Raw genomic sequence first — 16,617 nt, forward strand, 5'->3', positions numbered from 1 at the left:
TTGGTAATATTTATTCATCATTGTTCATGCTAAAAAACTACTCTGGTAGAGGCTAGTAACAGTGTACTTAGGAGCCCTCATTGTTTTGCAGCATTATCAGTTTTTGGCTTTAAGGTAAAAAATTTGTAACTTGTGCACCAGTAAAGCTATGACTGATACAGAAATACACTGCAGAACCAGTAAGTATTTTTACATTCCAATAGTGCTGATGAATTTCAATTATATCATTATTAGGACATGGTCTGGTATGGCTTGAACTGACATAGAATTCAGTAAAAGTGCTCCTGCTGCCACCCCCACTCCAAATCACTACACAGACCCCTGCCACATTATGCTTCCTGTGTATACCCATTATTGTATTTTCTATAAACTTATAAAACAGTAATACCATCTTAACAGAAACTTATTTGGGAGAAATAATAGTTATGGTTATTGCACAAAAGTGTATAGGTAAACTAATGCCTTCCCATACCAACAAAAATGCAAGGATCGTTCTCGGATCAAGCAGAGCAAGCAAGACCATGAATGAAAGTTTCAAGCAAGAACTGTGATGACAATGAGGATAAGGAAGGATTTCATGCATGCCTTGCACAACAAATGCACAGGTTATGTTACGGGTAATACAAAGTATGCATGGATCACACAAGGAAAAGTTATCTGACTGCAAGGATTATGCAAGCTTTATTTAGGTATGCAAGACATCTTTCTTTGTCCCTGTATCACCCTTGTATAGTTGCTTTAGACTTGCTCTTTATGGTCTGCATGTCTTAACCTAGATTAGACCTTGTCTTTTTTTGTTTTGTTTTGTGTTATATATTTCAACACAATATATTGGGGCTAAAATCATCTATCACGTTTTTAAACTTTAATGGGATTTATAGACAAATACTGATATGATTTGGAAAGACGATTTCCAAGGCGAAAATCTAATCTGAAATTTTCACACACCCCGAGTAATTTATCACACATTTTATGACTGAAACCTTTACTGGTTGCTACATTTATTAACAGCCTTTAACTCTAAATGAAATGTACACAGGAACCCCTGAAAGTTGCTGGTATGTTTCTATAATGTTGTCATTCTTATAATACCAAGTGAAGAAAAAGAGAACACCGTTGTCCCTGTCCTGTAATAACTATCGAAGGGTCAAAAGCTTAAGCACAAAACTGTTCCAGCAGAAGCCTAGACACTAGAAATGCTTCTATACATTATTTACAGGCTCCTCAGCACTCTTCACTGTAAATGCTATTCTGCCACAGTTGATTTTTAATTAAATATGTCTTTCCTTTGATGAGATAATATTCAGGCTCTCTGAACGCCATTTTTCATTTAATAAATAATGCCATGCAGATTCTTTAAATTAGCAATGCAGCAATAATTTATGAAGAGGATGATTGGTGAGAAAACTAGAATACGTTCTGTGATTAAAAAATAAATAAAAATCATACTTCATATTTTAACTGGATAACTGCTGAGTGCTGTTCAAACGTTCAAACTATTTTTTATAATTATAAATACCGCTACACAAGTGCAACCAACAACTTCTAAAAAAATTTCAGAGTAGGACACAAATAAAAGCTGTGATGGAATAATTTTAAACATCAAATAAAATTGATACGTAAATAGAGATGTGTATCATGATATGGTCATTTTCATTGATACGATCAATCTTTTAGGACTGATAGTATTGTAACCTGTTCTAGGTTCTGGGTTTATCAACCCTAAGTGTAAAATGCACTTTGCACATCTCTTACGGTAGACTCTGCAGATAATTTGTGGATCAGTTGTTTATGCAGAACAAGCTTAAAACAAACCCCAAACTATAATCAATACCCAAGATAACTACACATTATTTTAGTTTCTGATTAAAGTCATTCTCCTTTCTCATTTAGTTATCCCTTTGAGATTCCCAAGCTAGGTTACTACAGGTGCTTTTTTTTTTTCTCTTTGGACTGCAAGTTTATTTTCAGCATTGTGCCTGTAAACCCAGTTGTCCTAGGCTTTGAATTTTCAACTACTGTATGTATAGATTTTTTGTCTTTCTTAATTTCATTATTTTGTAAAGAGCTATTTCTGCTTTTGTCATTTTAAAACACAACACAAGGTCTCCAGTAAAAACAAGTTACGTGGTTTGTCTTTAACCCTTCAACCATTTTAACACTTTAATATCTGAGGTCTTTTCCTGCTAACACGATCATTTGAAGACCAGGCACACACATGTCTGCTAGTGAATTTATAGTTTACCCTTGTATTATGTTTGAAATGATTTTGAGTAATTCCTTTTCTTAAAACTGTATCATTTCACTCCATTATTCTGCCTAAATGGACACCACCTTGCCTTCAGGTCTCTGTTTTGATGTGTATTAACTTGTCCTAATTTGGTACACATTATTTAAACATGGGATTAACACCATCTTATTTGATGGATAATGCGGATCATAAGCACGTTAATTGTCAAACTCACAGTTCACCAGATGGAGCCATGATGCCAGATGCTGCTGTCTATATTGAGAGCAGAGGAAAGTGCAGGAGGCATCTCAAAAAGAAACACAGACTAGAGGGAACAGGCCTATATAGCTTGTTTACATTTATCACATGATCTTGAATTATCACATGAGCGCTGAGTAAGCCTGTCAGTACTTCCAGTGGACATAAACCTAATCTTATTTTCTAAAGTAAAGGACAATTTATTTTGTGTTGCAGTCAGAACTCATTTAATTCCTACCTTTTTACCTGTCTCTGAAGATCTGGAACTGTTTTAGGAATAAGTTACACACACCTTGAAAATATCATAATTTGCCTACTAATCAGAAAACAACTGTTACTCCAAAAAATGGTAGTAGTGCTCAAAGTGGGCAAGTCATACTTACAGCTAGTAGTATTTGATAGGAGCTGTGAATGACCTCCAGATATTGGAACTCAACGATGCAGCCAGTCACAGATATGTAAGAGTGGTCGTCAAGGCTACGAGTGGCTGGTGCCGGGACCTCCATCCTCACACAGCCTGGCCCGTGCTCCCGCCACCAGGAGCGGTGCATAGAGATGTTAAAGGTCATGAAATCAGTGTCCTGACATAGAGAGAAATAGAAAGAGAAAGATAGGAGAAGGTTAAGCAGCACACAGGCAAGTACAGGGAGGTTACAACAAATCAAACACCGAAGAAGTGCTGTGTGTCCTCAACAGATTAAAACAGCAGATTGCGCCAGGCAAATTAATATTATCATTGTCACAAAATTAAGTATTTACCCTTCTATACTGGATGAACCAGTGGGTGAAAGTGAACTTTTGTAGCAGTTTTTTTTTTTTTAAATTTTTTTATTTCTGACTATTTTATTATGTTTGGTATCATTCTGAGTGGCTCTAGGTTTTGTTCGTTTTTCTCTTAGCCGGCCTTTACCTAGTTTTTTTACTTGCCTTAGCATTGTCTGGAGAGACTTTAAAGACTTACTCATTTCATTCAAACCATTTGACATTGATTATAGAAATGTAGAGTAGGTGGTGCTGACAGTTGAATGGTCACATTTGAAGTGATTTCAATAGAACAAGGAAGGCTGTCCAGTCCTGGCACTTGGGATTATCCAGACAAGTTCAAAGCAAAGTAATGACAAAACTAGAGAAAAATTTAAATAACAAAATATTGGAGCAACAGGACCCAGAATCATTTCCAATACAATAAAATAATAAAAAAAAAACTAACAAAAAAACGCAAATAAGACATTCAAAATTACATTTGAAGCTACTTACTCTCACAAAAAAAGAACAATTAAAGGTGTTGGCTACAGCACCCTGTATAACCTATGGTGGCAGGTGACAGGGCAGAAACCTGTGTGCACATAGTGTGGCAGGACAGAGCCCTGCTTGTAAATAGTGTTTTGGTTGTATGTTGGTGGTTGGCTAATTCCTATCCCTGCCCAATACATGTGAGAATGTGACTGTTCCCAATGAGATAATTGGTGCTAATTGGGAACAGCTACATGATGCAAAAAGAGAGCTAAAAGCCCAATTAAGGACAGCAGTTGGGGGAGAAAGACGCTGCTTTATATAGAAAGGAATATATATATATATATATATATATATATATATATATATATATATATATATATATATATATTACCCAATACGTACTCTTTTTGTCAACAGTGCTCACAGTGTGGTGTTTCAGTCAAGCTGCTTTTTGCTTTATATTTCATAAACATTTACATATTTTTTCAAATTAGCAACAAACAAAAAACATTAATTATGTACAAACAGAGCTCTTTTAGAACATTTCTGGTAAAAAATAAAGATCCTCTGATCTATTATAAGTGTATAAAGGACAGAGTACACAATTTCTTTAAAATGGAAACGGCAGGGATTCGAACCCATTATTTTCCACCTCTACTTTATAGCTAGAGTTATACTACATGTGCCACAGAAGAACCTACTTGTAAGTATGAATCAAAATATCCTACTTGTCACACCATCTTACACACTACGGTTGCTGCAGTCTCATCAAATTACGTTGTCTTATTTCAAGCAACAAGAGCTTGTTTTTGATTGGACAACACTTTTATATTTCTAGTATGATTATTTAAGAAGGTTTTATTGGTTAATCGCATGTGTGGTTGATATGTAAAAATAAATATTCCAGTCAATTTTGAAGAAAGCAGAGGCTGTGCTCTGTCTTTAGAAAAAGCACTGAAATGTTCCTTTACATTGAAATGATTGTTTAAATTATAGTTGCCCAAATAACTGAGAAAATTTAAAATGAAATTGCTTGATTTCAAAAGTGTATGAAAGTGTCTCAGTGTACTGAGTTGTGCAGATCTACCAAGAGATGGCACTAAAGAGAATGAAGCATTTCATGTGCTTCGGCTCAGACAGTTAATCTTTTTTCCTAAGCAAATGATTCAGAGTGTTTTTGTGGTTAATAAATGTGTACCCCAGCACTTAAAACCAAAAGAAAACCATCACCCAAGTAAAATATACCGGTAAGCTGGAGACCTATATATGAGCATCTCCCTCCCTGACTGCTGCCGCTAATGGCGCTTTTAGCTCTTTTTTTACATCATGTGGCTGTTCCCAATTAGCACCAATTATCTCATTCGGGACCAGCCACATTCTCACATGTATTTGTTAGGGATAGGAATTAATCCCATCCCTGCCAACCACCACCACCACCAACACCACCGACATACAAACAAAACATCTGCCCTGCCACACTATTTACACACAGGGCTCTGCCCTGCCACACTATTTACACACAGGGCACTGCCCTGCCACAATATTTGCAAACAGGGCTCTGTCCTGCCACACTATTTACACACAAGGCTCGTCCCTGCTACATGGTAGTTTACTGTACCTGCAAAAAAGCGGACAAATGTTTTGACAAAATGTATTTTTCAACGGCTCAGCAGGTTTGAATTGAAAGATTTCTTGAGATTTTAATCTTTTGTGGGTATTTCTCTTTCCCCAGGCAATGTGAAACACACTGTTGCTGACTTGTGTGAGCTCATTTTAAACTGATTGCATGAGGTAGTACATGTATAGATGAGATAGTAACTATTGAAAAATAAAACAAAAAATATCAATTCATCTAAATTAACCACATATTTATTCAGAGCATTCTATATTATGATTGGACAAAATAAAAATCAGTTTAAAGTGTTGTTTTAACACTGTAGCGATACAAAAAGATGGCACAAGGTTATACTTGTGGCTTATAATTGCCCGTAATTTGAACTAAACTTTCAGTTTATTTGAAATCACCTGTAGGGTAATAATAATAACAACCAATTTTAGGAAGTACAAATAGCCCATTGACTCTTTTTAACCCTAAGGGAATCAATGATATGTTCTGTCTTAGTAGTGATGTGTGCATGGAACAGGAATGGGAGGAATTCACTTTGCATTGTGTCTCTAGTGATATGACTTTTATTGTGTACTTTATTTATTATCTTCTGCTTGGCCCTCCCCCCGTTACCATGTTGTTCTTCCCTTTGCGGTCACCTGCGTAGTTGCTCGGATCAAGGTAGTTTGTGCCTAAGGTTGCCACTTCTCTGACTTATTAATTTAGCCCGTAAATGTTACGTGAAACTTGACTTTGAACATGTCTACTTTTAATTTGAAATCCTTGTAGCCAATGAAAAAATAATAATTCCAACTAATCGTGTACCTAATTTCGTGTTTTTTTAACACACACGGGCACTTGGCACAAATAACCCCTAGATCACACACTTTTTTCCCAGCCACCATTGTCCTATCTTATCGTGCTGGTTGGCCTGACGGCCGACTGATTGCAAGAGATTCTGTACATACTGATGAAAGGTCCTAAATAAGTAGATTGATCGCCACTTTTATAGTGACGCATCGACTTATTTATCTCTATCCTAATCGATAAATCACAAGATCACATTAATGACACCCTCCGATGTAATAAATTAAAAACTTTATACTGAGAAAATCATTGACATTCATGAGGGCCTCAGTCCATGTAATGGAATAAACTTCAGGGGTTTGAAGGGTATGACCAGCAATCTATTAGCATGCACCCTACCTCCTGCCCTTGGGTACATGAAGCATAGAGAAACAGTCTTGAATTTAGTGGGACATATTGTAAGGCATCTTATTAAGTGGTTCCAGCATACTGCTTACTTGATGACAATTGTGAAAGAACAGCGTTGACCAGAAATGACTGAAATATTAATTTTAAGCTATTCTTAATTTGGTCATGAAGCAATTAGGTCTTTATAAGGGCCCTTATTTCTACTGATGAACAGAACCAATGAATACAAAAGAATATAATAATTCTGTATTATTTAACATTAATCAGTGGTCTGGTGACTTAGTCAGCCTCAATATAGACACAGCCTTGCTTTTCAGAGGAGAAATATTCTTTTGGGCATAACATTTTCCAGTTCATACAAAACCACAATTTTAATAGCTTTTCATTTCAACTCAATTGGGAATTTCATTCATATTAATAGTCTTTTTTGAATCCATATTGTGCTCAAGTGCTAAATGGCACCCCTGTGATATGATGACTTAGATTTAACTGAAGCTCATTATTAAATCATCCATTTGATTCCCTGAACCTTGGAAAGGAGACTTGGCTAAATCTTTTTAGTGTTTATTGAACTATAACTGCATTTCCTCTTTCTCACATATTCTTCCTGTACTTAATGAACACAAGTTTATGAAAATATTTGTGATTAATAGAAAGTGTCTGAATTTTCCATGCCACCTTCTGAACCCTTGTAAATTATTATTATTTTAAACTGATAAGGCAAGACATATATTAAGTACTGGAGTGGTAATTACAGTAGACATAATTTAATACTGTGTGGTTATTAAATCACTTTGTGATACACCACACTACATCAAAACCAGTGCTAAATATTATAAGGTATACAATACACCCAGCTGTACATGTCACAAGAACCCTGTGATCTACCTAACCCTAACCCTGTGATACAATCACAGCCATATTATGTACCGTACAGTTAGGTGTACTATATTAGTTATAATTAGTTATAAACAGCTGAATACATTTCTCTAGCTCGTAATAAAATCATATTTTAATGTTGCAGCATTTTTTGATTGTTGAATGAGCTTAGAAATCTGCATGCTATTTTGATAAGTGGATTTTGTTGGTTGATCTGTACAGTTGGTAGGTATGGTTGCACAAAGACGAGGCACTGTAGTCCTATTATCTTAAGCCCCTTTCACACCCGGTCCCGACCCGGGTTCTGGCTACTTGAGTCACAATCAGGTGTAGTGTGAAACCACATAGCTGGGTCGCACCCAGGTTGAGCTCGGTCGAGCGTGACAAAATGCATGATGGCCTGTTCGTAAGAGGATGAAGTAACAAACAGCCATACCTCCGTGAAGGTTTCCCTTCCGCAAGGAACGTTTCTGTTTATTCTGTTTAGCCATATTTTTGTTGATTGAGACTCACCATGAGCCAGATTGTAACAGGGATAAAACAAACATTTGCTCTAATCAGCATTTGGGTGACGATTCAATCCAGAAAAGCTGGAATGGAAGCGTCTGTAACAAGCTGCTTCTGGAGAATTGCGTACGCTCATTTACTTGCTTCTGTCACCCAGGTCAACCCTGCTTCTTCAAAAAGCAGCGTGAAATTGCGTAGCCGACCTGCCTGACAATGGGTCACGACCTGAGCAGAGCATGCCAGTCTGAAAGGGGTTTCAGATAATATGACTAAATTCCTGTAGTTTATAAAGATGTAAACATTTTCTACTAATGAATTTGTATTATAAATAGTTACATATGGAAACCTTACCCACATACTATTTACTACCTTCTTTTAAAAAAGTGCTTTTAGTTCTAGCAATTCTCTATTGTAATTACTAATTTGGTGGAAATGCATCCATACCATTCGGGAAACATTAATGTTTCCTATACTCATCATGATTGTGAAGAATGGTTTATATATAGAAAGTTTTAACACAGTTTTACTGTATAAGGCATCATAGTCTAAAGCTCAAATCTCTCACTATGAGCAAGCACTCAAACCCATATGCAAAGCAGGCACATGCAGGTAAGCATGTCACAATGACAATTTCAGATACGCTAGTGAGACAGAAAGAACTTTCCAACCCCCCATGTCCCATTTTACACTCTACCATATGACAAAAATAAGCTACTGTAATTCATATGAAATGTGATGTAGAATGAACAACTGTATGTCTGTATGTGGAGCTCAACAGAGCGCTTACACATTTGGATGCTACTGGTCACAAATGGAAATTCTTTATATTATATCAAACAATGTCTACCTTTACAAAATTGTAAGTGCAAACAGCATAGAGCCATCTCGCAAACCACATCTTAATGTAATGTCTGAACCAGCCATTAATCAATTCCCATTAAATGCAAATTAAGCACTATTAATAGCAGTCTGTGAATGTACCAGGCTGCCCTGAATGGAAAGCATCATTTGCTTTCAGAGGCCAACAATTTCCAAAGTAACCTTAACTTTTCCACTCCATTTCATCAGTTCCAGAGGGCTGCAAAGCACTCAGCCCTCTTCACACCACATCTCTGATCCTCACTCACTTTGTGCCAGCCCTCATTACTGCAGTGTGCTGTCACAGCTGTACCACAGCACCGCTGTGAGCGTAGGCCGATGATCAATATTTGTTTACTTCACGCAAACAAAAGTCCCAAGGTTTCCAGTTCTAATTTAGGATAGGTGCAAAATGAATTGTTTTGTTTCTGAGAAATAAACCACCATTCTTTGCTGAAGTATTTATCGAAAGTGTAGGCCTATGTGGATTTTAGAACTGCAAAATTAAATCTCTAGGAAAAACAACAAACTAATTCACAAATAAGCCGGCCATTGTTTATCTCACGTTTCCATTATGCTTTTGTCTATTGTTTTAGGACATTTATAAGCTTTATAAAACATTACATTTATATAAACATTTTAAAATGATAATCCAAGAGATAAGTAAATAAAATCTACATTTGTGTCCTTTGATATCTTTTACAAAGCAAATGTCATATGCAAATTATGTTATTGGCAAGTACAGTATCGACTTCAATTTAGGTTAATATTGACATATCTCCATACAGATGGAAGGCATGTGGACACTATATATTTGTACAGCAGGAATAACATGGCAATGCACGTGCCGCCAACCTGACCTGCCAAAATGTATCAATAAAGCAACTGGGCTGTTAGGTCAGCATGGACAGTGCACCTCCAGTCCTTTGATCCTGTGAGAGACTGTCAGCAACATGCTAATGAATACAAACTTCGGTGGTGGTCTGAAGGGCCATGACAGCAATACAAGTACTATATGACATACTGAATTCTGAAAAAAACACTTGTGTTTTAGTGCTCACATATGTTTTTTCCCAACAAATCAGTCTTAAGTGAGCATTAACCCTCACTGAAGTGGTTCTGAATATGGTTGTAAACACTATGCATCTCCGCATGTTTCCTTCAAGGTCAGCCTGAAGCAGTTGGCAAATGTCAGTGACTGTTTGTCTGTTGAGGCAAAATTGCTGCATACACTGTGTGTCAGACAGGCTCGGGAAAAGACAGATGACTTCTAAATATTTGGGTAAGTCTCCTCCTCCTCTATCTTTGTCTGGCCACGTAGAAATCCAGTGAGTACTCCATATTTATTTTATTTCTCTTTTCTCTCTCTCTTTTCTTTGCCTGCTTCCCTGGTAGTTTCACCTATATTTATAGTCGACCATGTAATCTGCACACAGTTTAGACCTGGTTTTCACATGTCAATAGAAACACAAATCCTAACACTGTTGATGGTTTGCTAAATTGCTACATTTGTATGTAAATAAGGACATTCCTCAGAAGTGTTTTGCGATTGCCTTAGGGGGTTGCGAATGTTGCTATGTGAGTAAAATGTATTTTGGGTGAGTACTTGAAAGTAACGTTCTGTACTATGGCATTCCTTTTTCCACCTGAACAAAATCCAACAATGTCTTTTTCGCAACCATTTAGCCCTTCCTTAATAATAAGGAAGTTGCTACTCTTGATGTACTTGGCTACTGTGTTCATTTAGTCTCCTCTCACTGTTACTAGGCTGTTGTGGTTCTGTAAATGTCTCTTGTGCTTTCCCTTTCCATGTCAACTAACTCACCCCCTAAAAATAAAAAAAAAAAAAACATTTACATTTTTTTTTTAAACTGTATTGATAATGCACCAATGCAAATAAATAGACAATAATATAGTATTCCTTATTAATCACCTTGCTACAGCAATGTAAAGCACCCAGACTCTCTCCAAACAAAGAACATGTTATACTTATTATATAGATTTATGTTCCATAAATTCAGTTGACAAATAGGTAAATTGGTAGGTTAGGCTGAGGGGGACAAAGACGGTGCAGGGGATCAAGAATCCAGTCACTTAATCACCAGTCACAAACACACAGTGAAAGTGAATGGATTTAACTGTACGTTTATTTGTTTATTTCATTGAAAACCCTGACTTACTGGTCTTACTTACTACAGGTTGAAGCGCTGGTCCGTGTATTTATTAGATTACAAAAATATATCTAAAAGGCCAACAAAAAAAACACTGCTCACAAAGCAAAATAAAAGTGTATACAAAAACAAATCATAAACACAAAACTAATACAGCCACCAAAACAAGTATTGTGCTACTTCCAGGATGAGTAGCAATTGCTATTCTTTAAAAAAAAAAAAAAAAAAAAGATCTTTCTCTTTCTCTCACTCTCACTAATACATTTAAATCATAGCAATACCACCCCACAAACCATAAATTTAGATAACCCCAAAATAATAACAATAACCCATTCTTTTTTAAATCATAAACATACAACAATACAGTTATCATAAGGGCTTTAAGCTGCCCTTTATTTATGTAGAGATGTATTAAAAAAAAAAAAAAAAAATGGCAATCCTTTTTACATTTGTTACTTGTGCCATCCTTAGGGATTTTTTGGATAAGCTGCGTCTGGTGAAGAGGTTCAGAATGCAGTTGCCATGTTTGGTGGTTTTAGTTTAGTCAGGTTGTTACTAACTTGCTTTGGCAGGATCGCTCTGGAGATGATGGCTTTTGTCCTGCCTACATTTCCACTGCTGTCACATGTCACATGCTCTGCAGGGACATTTCTTTCATATGACACTGCCACAAATGTCAGTGGGCAATTTATATGGGCTCCTGCTCTTTCTGCCAAAGCAACAAGACACCACGAATATCAAGGCTTGGAATTTCTCCAAAAGCAGTGGCACTGATAAATATCTTCCTATTTCAAGTAAACAAATAGTTCCAAAACATATAAGACACTAAATGCAGACAGTGTTTCAGACTTAATTTACAAGGAATTTTCAAAATTATTTTCTATATTTGCATATGCAACCATATTGTTGAATAACTCTTGTAATATTTCATGTTTCCTGCAGTTTTTTTAGCTCATGTCACTGAAGTAATCAGACATCATATTTTATCAATATTGACAATTGCAGGTGATTTTGAAAGGATAAATTCAGCCTGTGTGTTATAAAAACAATTATCTGTAAAATTAATGCTTCACCAGAACTAAGCAAATTTAGTCACAAGGCAGCCATATCCTATATCATCCAGTATTACTAAAAATGTACACATTTTGTCAATACATGGAGCTTTTAATCTAATCAATTTGAGTGTCATTTAAGCATAATTGCACATATTATATTGGGAGTACATGCACCCTACATTTTATTTTTATTTCACTGTATGTTCAGTAATGCATGTGGCTCACTAGCTAATGCTGGATAGCCTACCATATATGATTCTTTGCAAAGCCACTTTTCTTATTCTGGGTCACTGTATTTTACATGCTATAAGTTTTACTAACATAACACATGTTTGAGGATTAGACATACTCATTTTACATACCTAAAATATATGAACATAGATCATTACAAACTGTTCGAGAAGCAAGACCTAAATCAAGAAGACAAATGTTCAAAAGCCTTAAATTGAGGTAAAGGATTAGCAGAAATGCTTGTCTTAGTTTCTTCACCAAGTAATTTTGTGAAGCGATTATAATGAACCTCTGTCTAATGCATAGCCTACCCCTTTAAGAGTTAATATTTGACGATAAACTTGTTTGATCTCCACCCGAGTGATGGGTAAAAGTTTGGTCGCCCATTGAGGGTATTCGGTGAGAAGAGCTAGTGAGCAGCCCAGTACTCTGTCATATTAGCAAAGTTGCACTGAGATCATCTTATGCTTGCTGAACACCACCTATAAATAAAAGGGGACCTTTATTATCAACAGTCAGGATGACACAGGTGACCATTACTTCCAAAAACACAGGCTTTTAAAACCAACAATACAGTACATGTTCACATTCGTGCACTTTTTATATGGAAGGGTTTCTATCCGGCACAATTTATTCTTTTAACTCAAGTGGCTTACTTTGGCTTAGAACCACTGGCATCCAATTACACTGGCTACAAAATACATTCTAAATAAATGTGATAAATTAATGCATTTACTGTGTCCTGGGAAGAAGCATTCAAATGCAAACGTGCTGTCACTGTACAATATTCCATTAACTTAATGATTTCTACTGGAACACATTACCATAATGAAGCATATTTCAGATTTTAAGAGCTTGAACAATTGTATAAAATGAAAGAGGTAATTAGCACTGAAAAAATAATATATTTCAAAAACTTTCCGATATATGTCAAATCTCTGTTTAATTGCATTTTTTGTGTATCTCTATTAGGAGGATCATGTTTAACACTGTATGTCTTTTTAACCTAAGATATTGAGATGCATCAGATGTGTGGCAATAAGTGAATATTTGCTGTGATGTGACAAAAATAAGAGCTTATACTTCTAATAAGTACTTAAACACATTTGCTTAAATATTATATGTCATTAACTACTACTGTGCATTGAAATACAGTTGTCAAAAATACTCTTGGCCACCATATTTGAGTGGTTTAAAGTTTTTATTTATTATATTATTAAATAGTGCTAAATGTGCAGTGCCTGTCACTTCAACCAGTATCTAATGGGTTAAGTCAACATGACTTACTGCAGGGTAATTTGTCACATGCCTGTTTTGAGAGTTTTTGTTTTGTGTGTTTCAAAAGATTTGTTAAAAGATCCAAACCATTTTTATTATGTATTTAGACCTGGATGCTGTATTTCACAATATCCCTCCTCACTTTGTAATTTAGGAACCTCAAAGACAGGGAACAACATGATGTTGTTTTCACAGAGCTGACAGATACAACAGATGCTATGAAAAAGCTTTTACATTTAGTATTTTATCTTTAAATTGTTAATTTAAATTATTTACACAATTAGAACTAAATGAACTTAACAGCACAAATGAGATACAATGTCTGTAGTTGTTTCTGTTGATAGTAAAAGTAGATGCATGTGGCAAGCTGGCCTATGCGGTGACATCAGACCTGGAAGAAACACAGCACTGTGAGGTGATATGATGAATGTTATGAATTCATTATATGAACAAAATAAAACATTTGAACACAAAAATAAAGCAGTACAGTAGCAAAAACTGACAAACAGACACTAACAAACAGGGCACAAACGCTAAACACACAAGAAACATCATGCTGGCCCTCTAGCACGATAGCATTGTCAGCTTTTAATTTTAATTATTTCTCCTCTCTCTCCTGCTCCTTCTCCCTGAACACACAACCCACATTGGCTGGATTTAGTCTGGTTTGTGGATAGAGATAGAAAGCTGGCAGATTATTCAGCCATTTCATTATATATTTCTCCAGTGACTTGATGGGGCAGTTTAGGTCATCAGGGCTCTCATACATTCTCCCTCAGTAGTTGAATTTTAAGGTGTGCGGGGGTTGTTATGATTTTTTTTAGCTCCATTGAAACAGAGACTTGCAGGCTTTAAATAATTTTCATTGGTTTCCATGAGCCTGTCTGTATGTCAAACCACACTATACGGCAGGCCTTGTGGAGTGTTCATATTAAAACATTAGACGACTAAAACTGGTGGAATGATATTGTTTGATTGTTTTTTGTGATGCGGTTACAAACATTCTAAGGGCATATACGTAAGTAACAGAACCTTAAGAAGGGGACTTCACCACCTAGTAAGGCCCGTCTTGTTAAATAACGCGAAGGGCCTTACCAGACAGTAAGCCGAGGATTCTATTGCTATTAGAAAATGGATACGTTTAAAAAAAAAAAAAAAAAAAAAAAAAAAAAAATCTGTTTGTTTTTTTGGTAATTTTAAGCAGCACTAGTTTTTGTTGCTAATTAATACTAAACGCTTTCTTATATTCCATAAGTAATGTGGTTTGCTGAGAATTCCATTTGTGGTCTGATAGCCCTAAGCTTTATTATGCTAGCGGTGGACGATGCTGCGTCGTGGGTATTTCCAATAGGCTAAATAATACCTAAATACAATACCTGTTTAATTTATTTTCCCCAACCTTATATAAATTCCAACAGAAACACTAATCCTGTAATTATTGCTTGTCACACGGTAGCAGCTTTTCAGATAGGCTAATTCATATTTAAGTGAGGGACAAAGAAAAGGCACACTTTTCCAATACAACATGTAGCGAGTAATTGATTACATCTGCCAGACAGAGGGCAGGTCCAGGTAATAGCCATTTGTCTTACCGAAAACACACAATTAACAGTGAATTTATGTGAATGCTCCTGCAGGAGCCACTGGAGTCCAGCGCTCATTAAAGAGATGGAATTAGTTTCTTTCTACTTAACTTCCCCCTTGCAAGCTGTAGAGGCAGGTATTAAACTTCACTTCAGGGGCATTTTTTTACTGTGGAGTTGTGAGCTCCAGAGATCCCTCAGTAACATTTTGAACACCAGAATAGAAAATGTGACCCCACAAAACAAAATAACCCATTTAAAAACACTTTTTAAATGTTGTTACTATAATTTATAACATGCACAATTATTACTTACAATTTCATCTATGGTGTATGGAAATCGAGGACCTCATAACTGTTTACTGTTATGTTTGAAATATTAATTTCCTATCCACTATATTTGTTGAATGGCTGTATCCCTGTATGTGAATTAGATGGCTGGAATGTATGCTGACATTGTAATCATGTGGAGAATTTGCTCATATCTTGAAATTTCTTCAAAAATGTAGGGAGGTGTCAAGGCAACGTAACACTGTGTCAGCAGCATCACTGTCTCAATCTATACACGTCATGTATATGAAGTATTTGAGTTATTGCATTTGGCAATATTAACCATTGATTTTCAGCTCCATAACAGAACAGAACAGAAGAACTGCCAAGGGTCATTTTGGTTGCTTTTTTGAGGTGACAGGTATTGAGGTTTAAATGCAGTCATATAATTCAAGTCACAATATGAAAATCCAACTTCCAGACAAATGCAAATGCTGCATTTCATCCTTGTTACATGATGTGCATATCAAAAAAAAGTAGTTAGAGACTTTCCTCCTGTATAAACAAATATACTGTACGTGATTTAGCAACAATGCAAATAATTAGTTGAAAGAAACAGTGCACTTTATCTAAAAGTCTCTAAAGTGGACCCATTGAAACGCTTTAAATTAAGTTTTCCATCACAGGATATTTTCATCAAGATTAGCCAGTTTAAGTTATTTAAGTGACTTGTGACAGGGTACACCCAGCCGCTGTGTTTATCTGTATTATTTTGTATTACAATGATCTGTCACGTATCCGCCCGTCACATATCCGCCCTAACCGTTTATCCGCCATGATCAAGCTCTTCAGCAATGTTTATTATTGAACAGAGAAGATTAGTTCAGATATTGTAGATCTTACCAAGGTTTTCATACACTGTGTTGTATGTGCTCCGTGTGCTGCCATTGCCTGTAGTGTCATGTGAGCTGTTCAGTGTGTTGATATGTAAATAAATCCTCCGTGCCTGAAGGGTTTGTCAACTTCAACCTCCGTCTCGATCTCCTGCCTGTCACTCAGCAGCGAATGCACACACCCACATGGCAGATGGCTACCGTGTCAGAAGCATTAATACCCTGTATCTTTCTAAACAAGGGATTTAGGGGAGCTCCCTAATAAAAGCTGAATCTCAAAACAATACTTGTGTGAATATAGTAATTGTTACATCTGTATATAATGGTATTTAAAACAAGATTCATTCA

The 16,617-nt window shown here is 36.1% G+C and overlaps 1 protein-coding gene across 3 annotated transcripts in view; it reads right to left on the bottom strand.

Moving 5' to 3' along the window:
* The window catches only part of LOC121314300 (sodium/potassium-transporting ATPase subunit beta-1-interacting protein 3), a 150,534-nt gene that overhangs the window by 29,918 nt on the left and 103,999 nt on the right, over positions 1 to 16,617 (bottom strand). For all 3 annotated transcript variants that reach the window (XM_041247405.1, XM_041247404.1, XM_041247406.1), the window contains exon 4: positions 2,872 to 3,069. In XM_041247405.1, coding sequence (XP_041103339.1) covers positions 2,872 to 3,069 — 198 coding nt within the window. The remainder of the gene's footprint in view (positions 1 to 2,871; positions 3,070 to 16,617) is intronic.

The sequence above is a fragment of the Polyodon spathula genome, chromosome 4 (assembly GCF_017654505.1).
Source record: "Polyodon spathula isolate WHYD16114869_AA chromosome 4, ASM1765450v1, whole genome shotgun sequence".
Taxonomy (NCBI): domain Eukaryota; kingdom Metazoa; phylum Chordata; class Actinopteri; order Acipenseriformes; family Polyodontidae; genus Polyodon; species Polyodon spathula.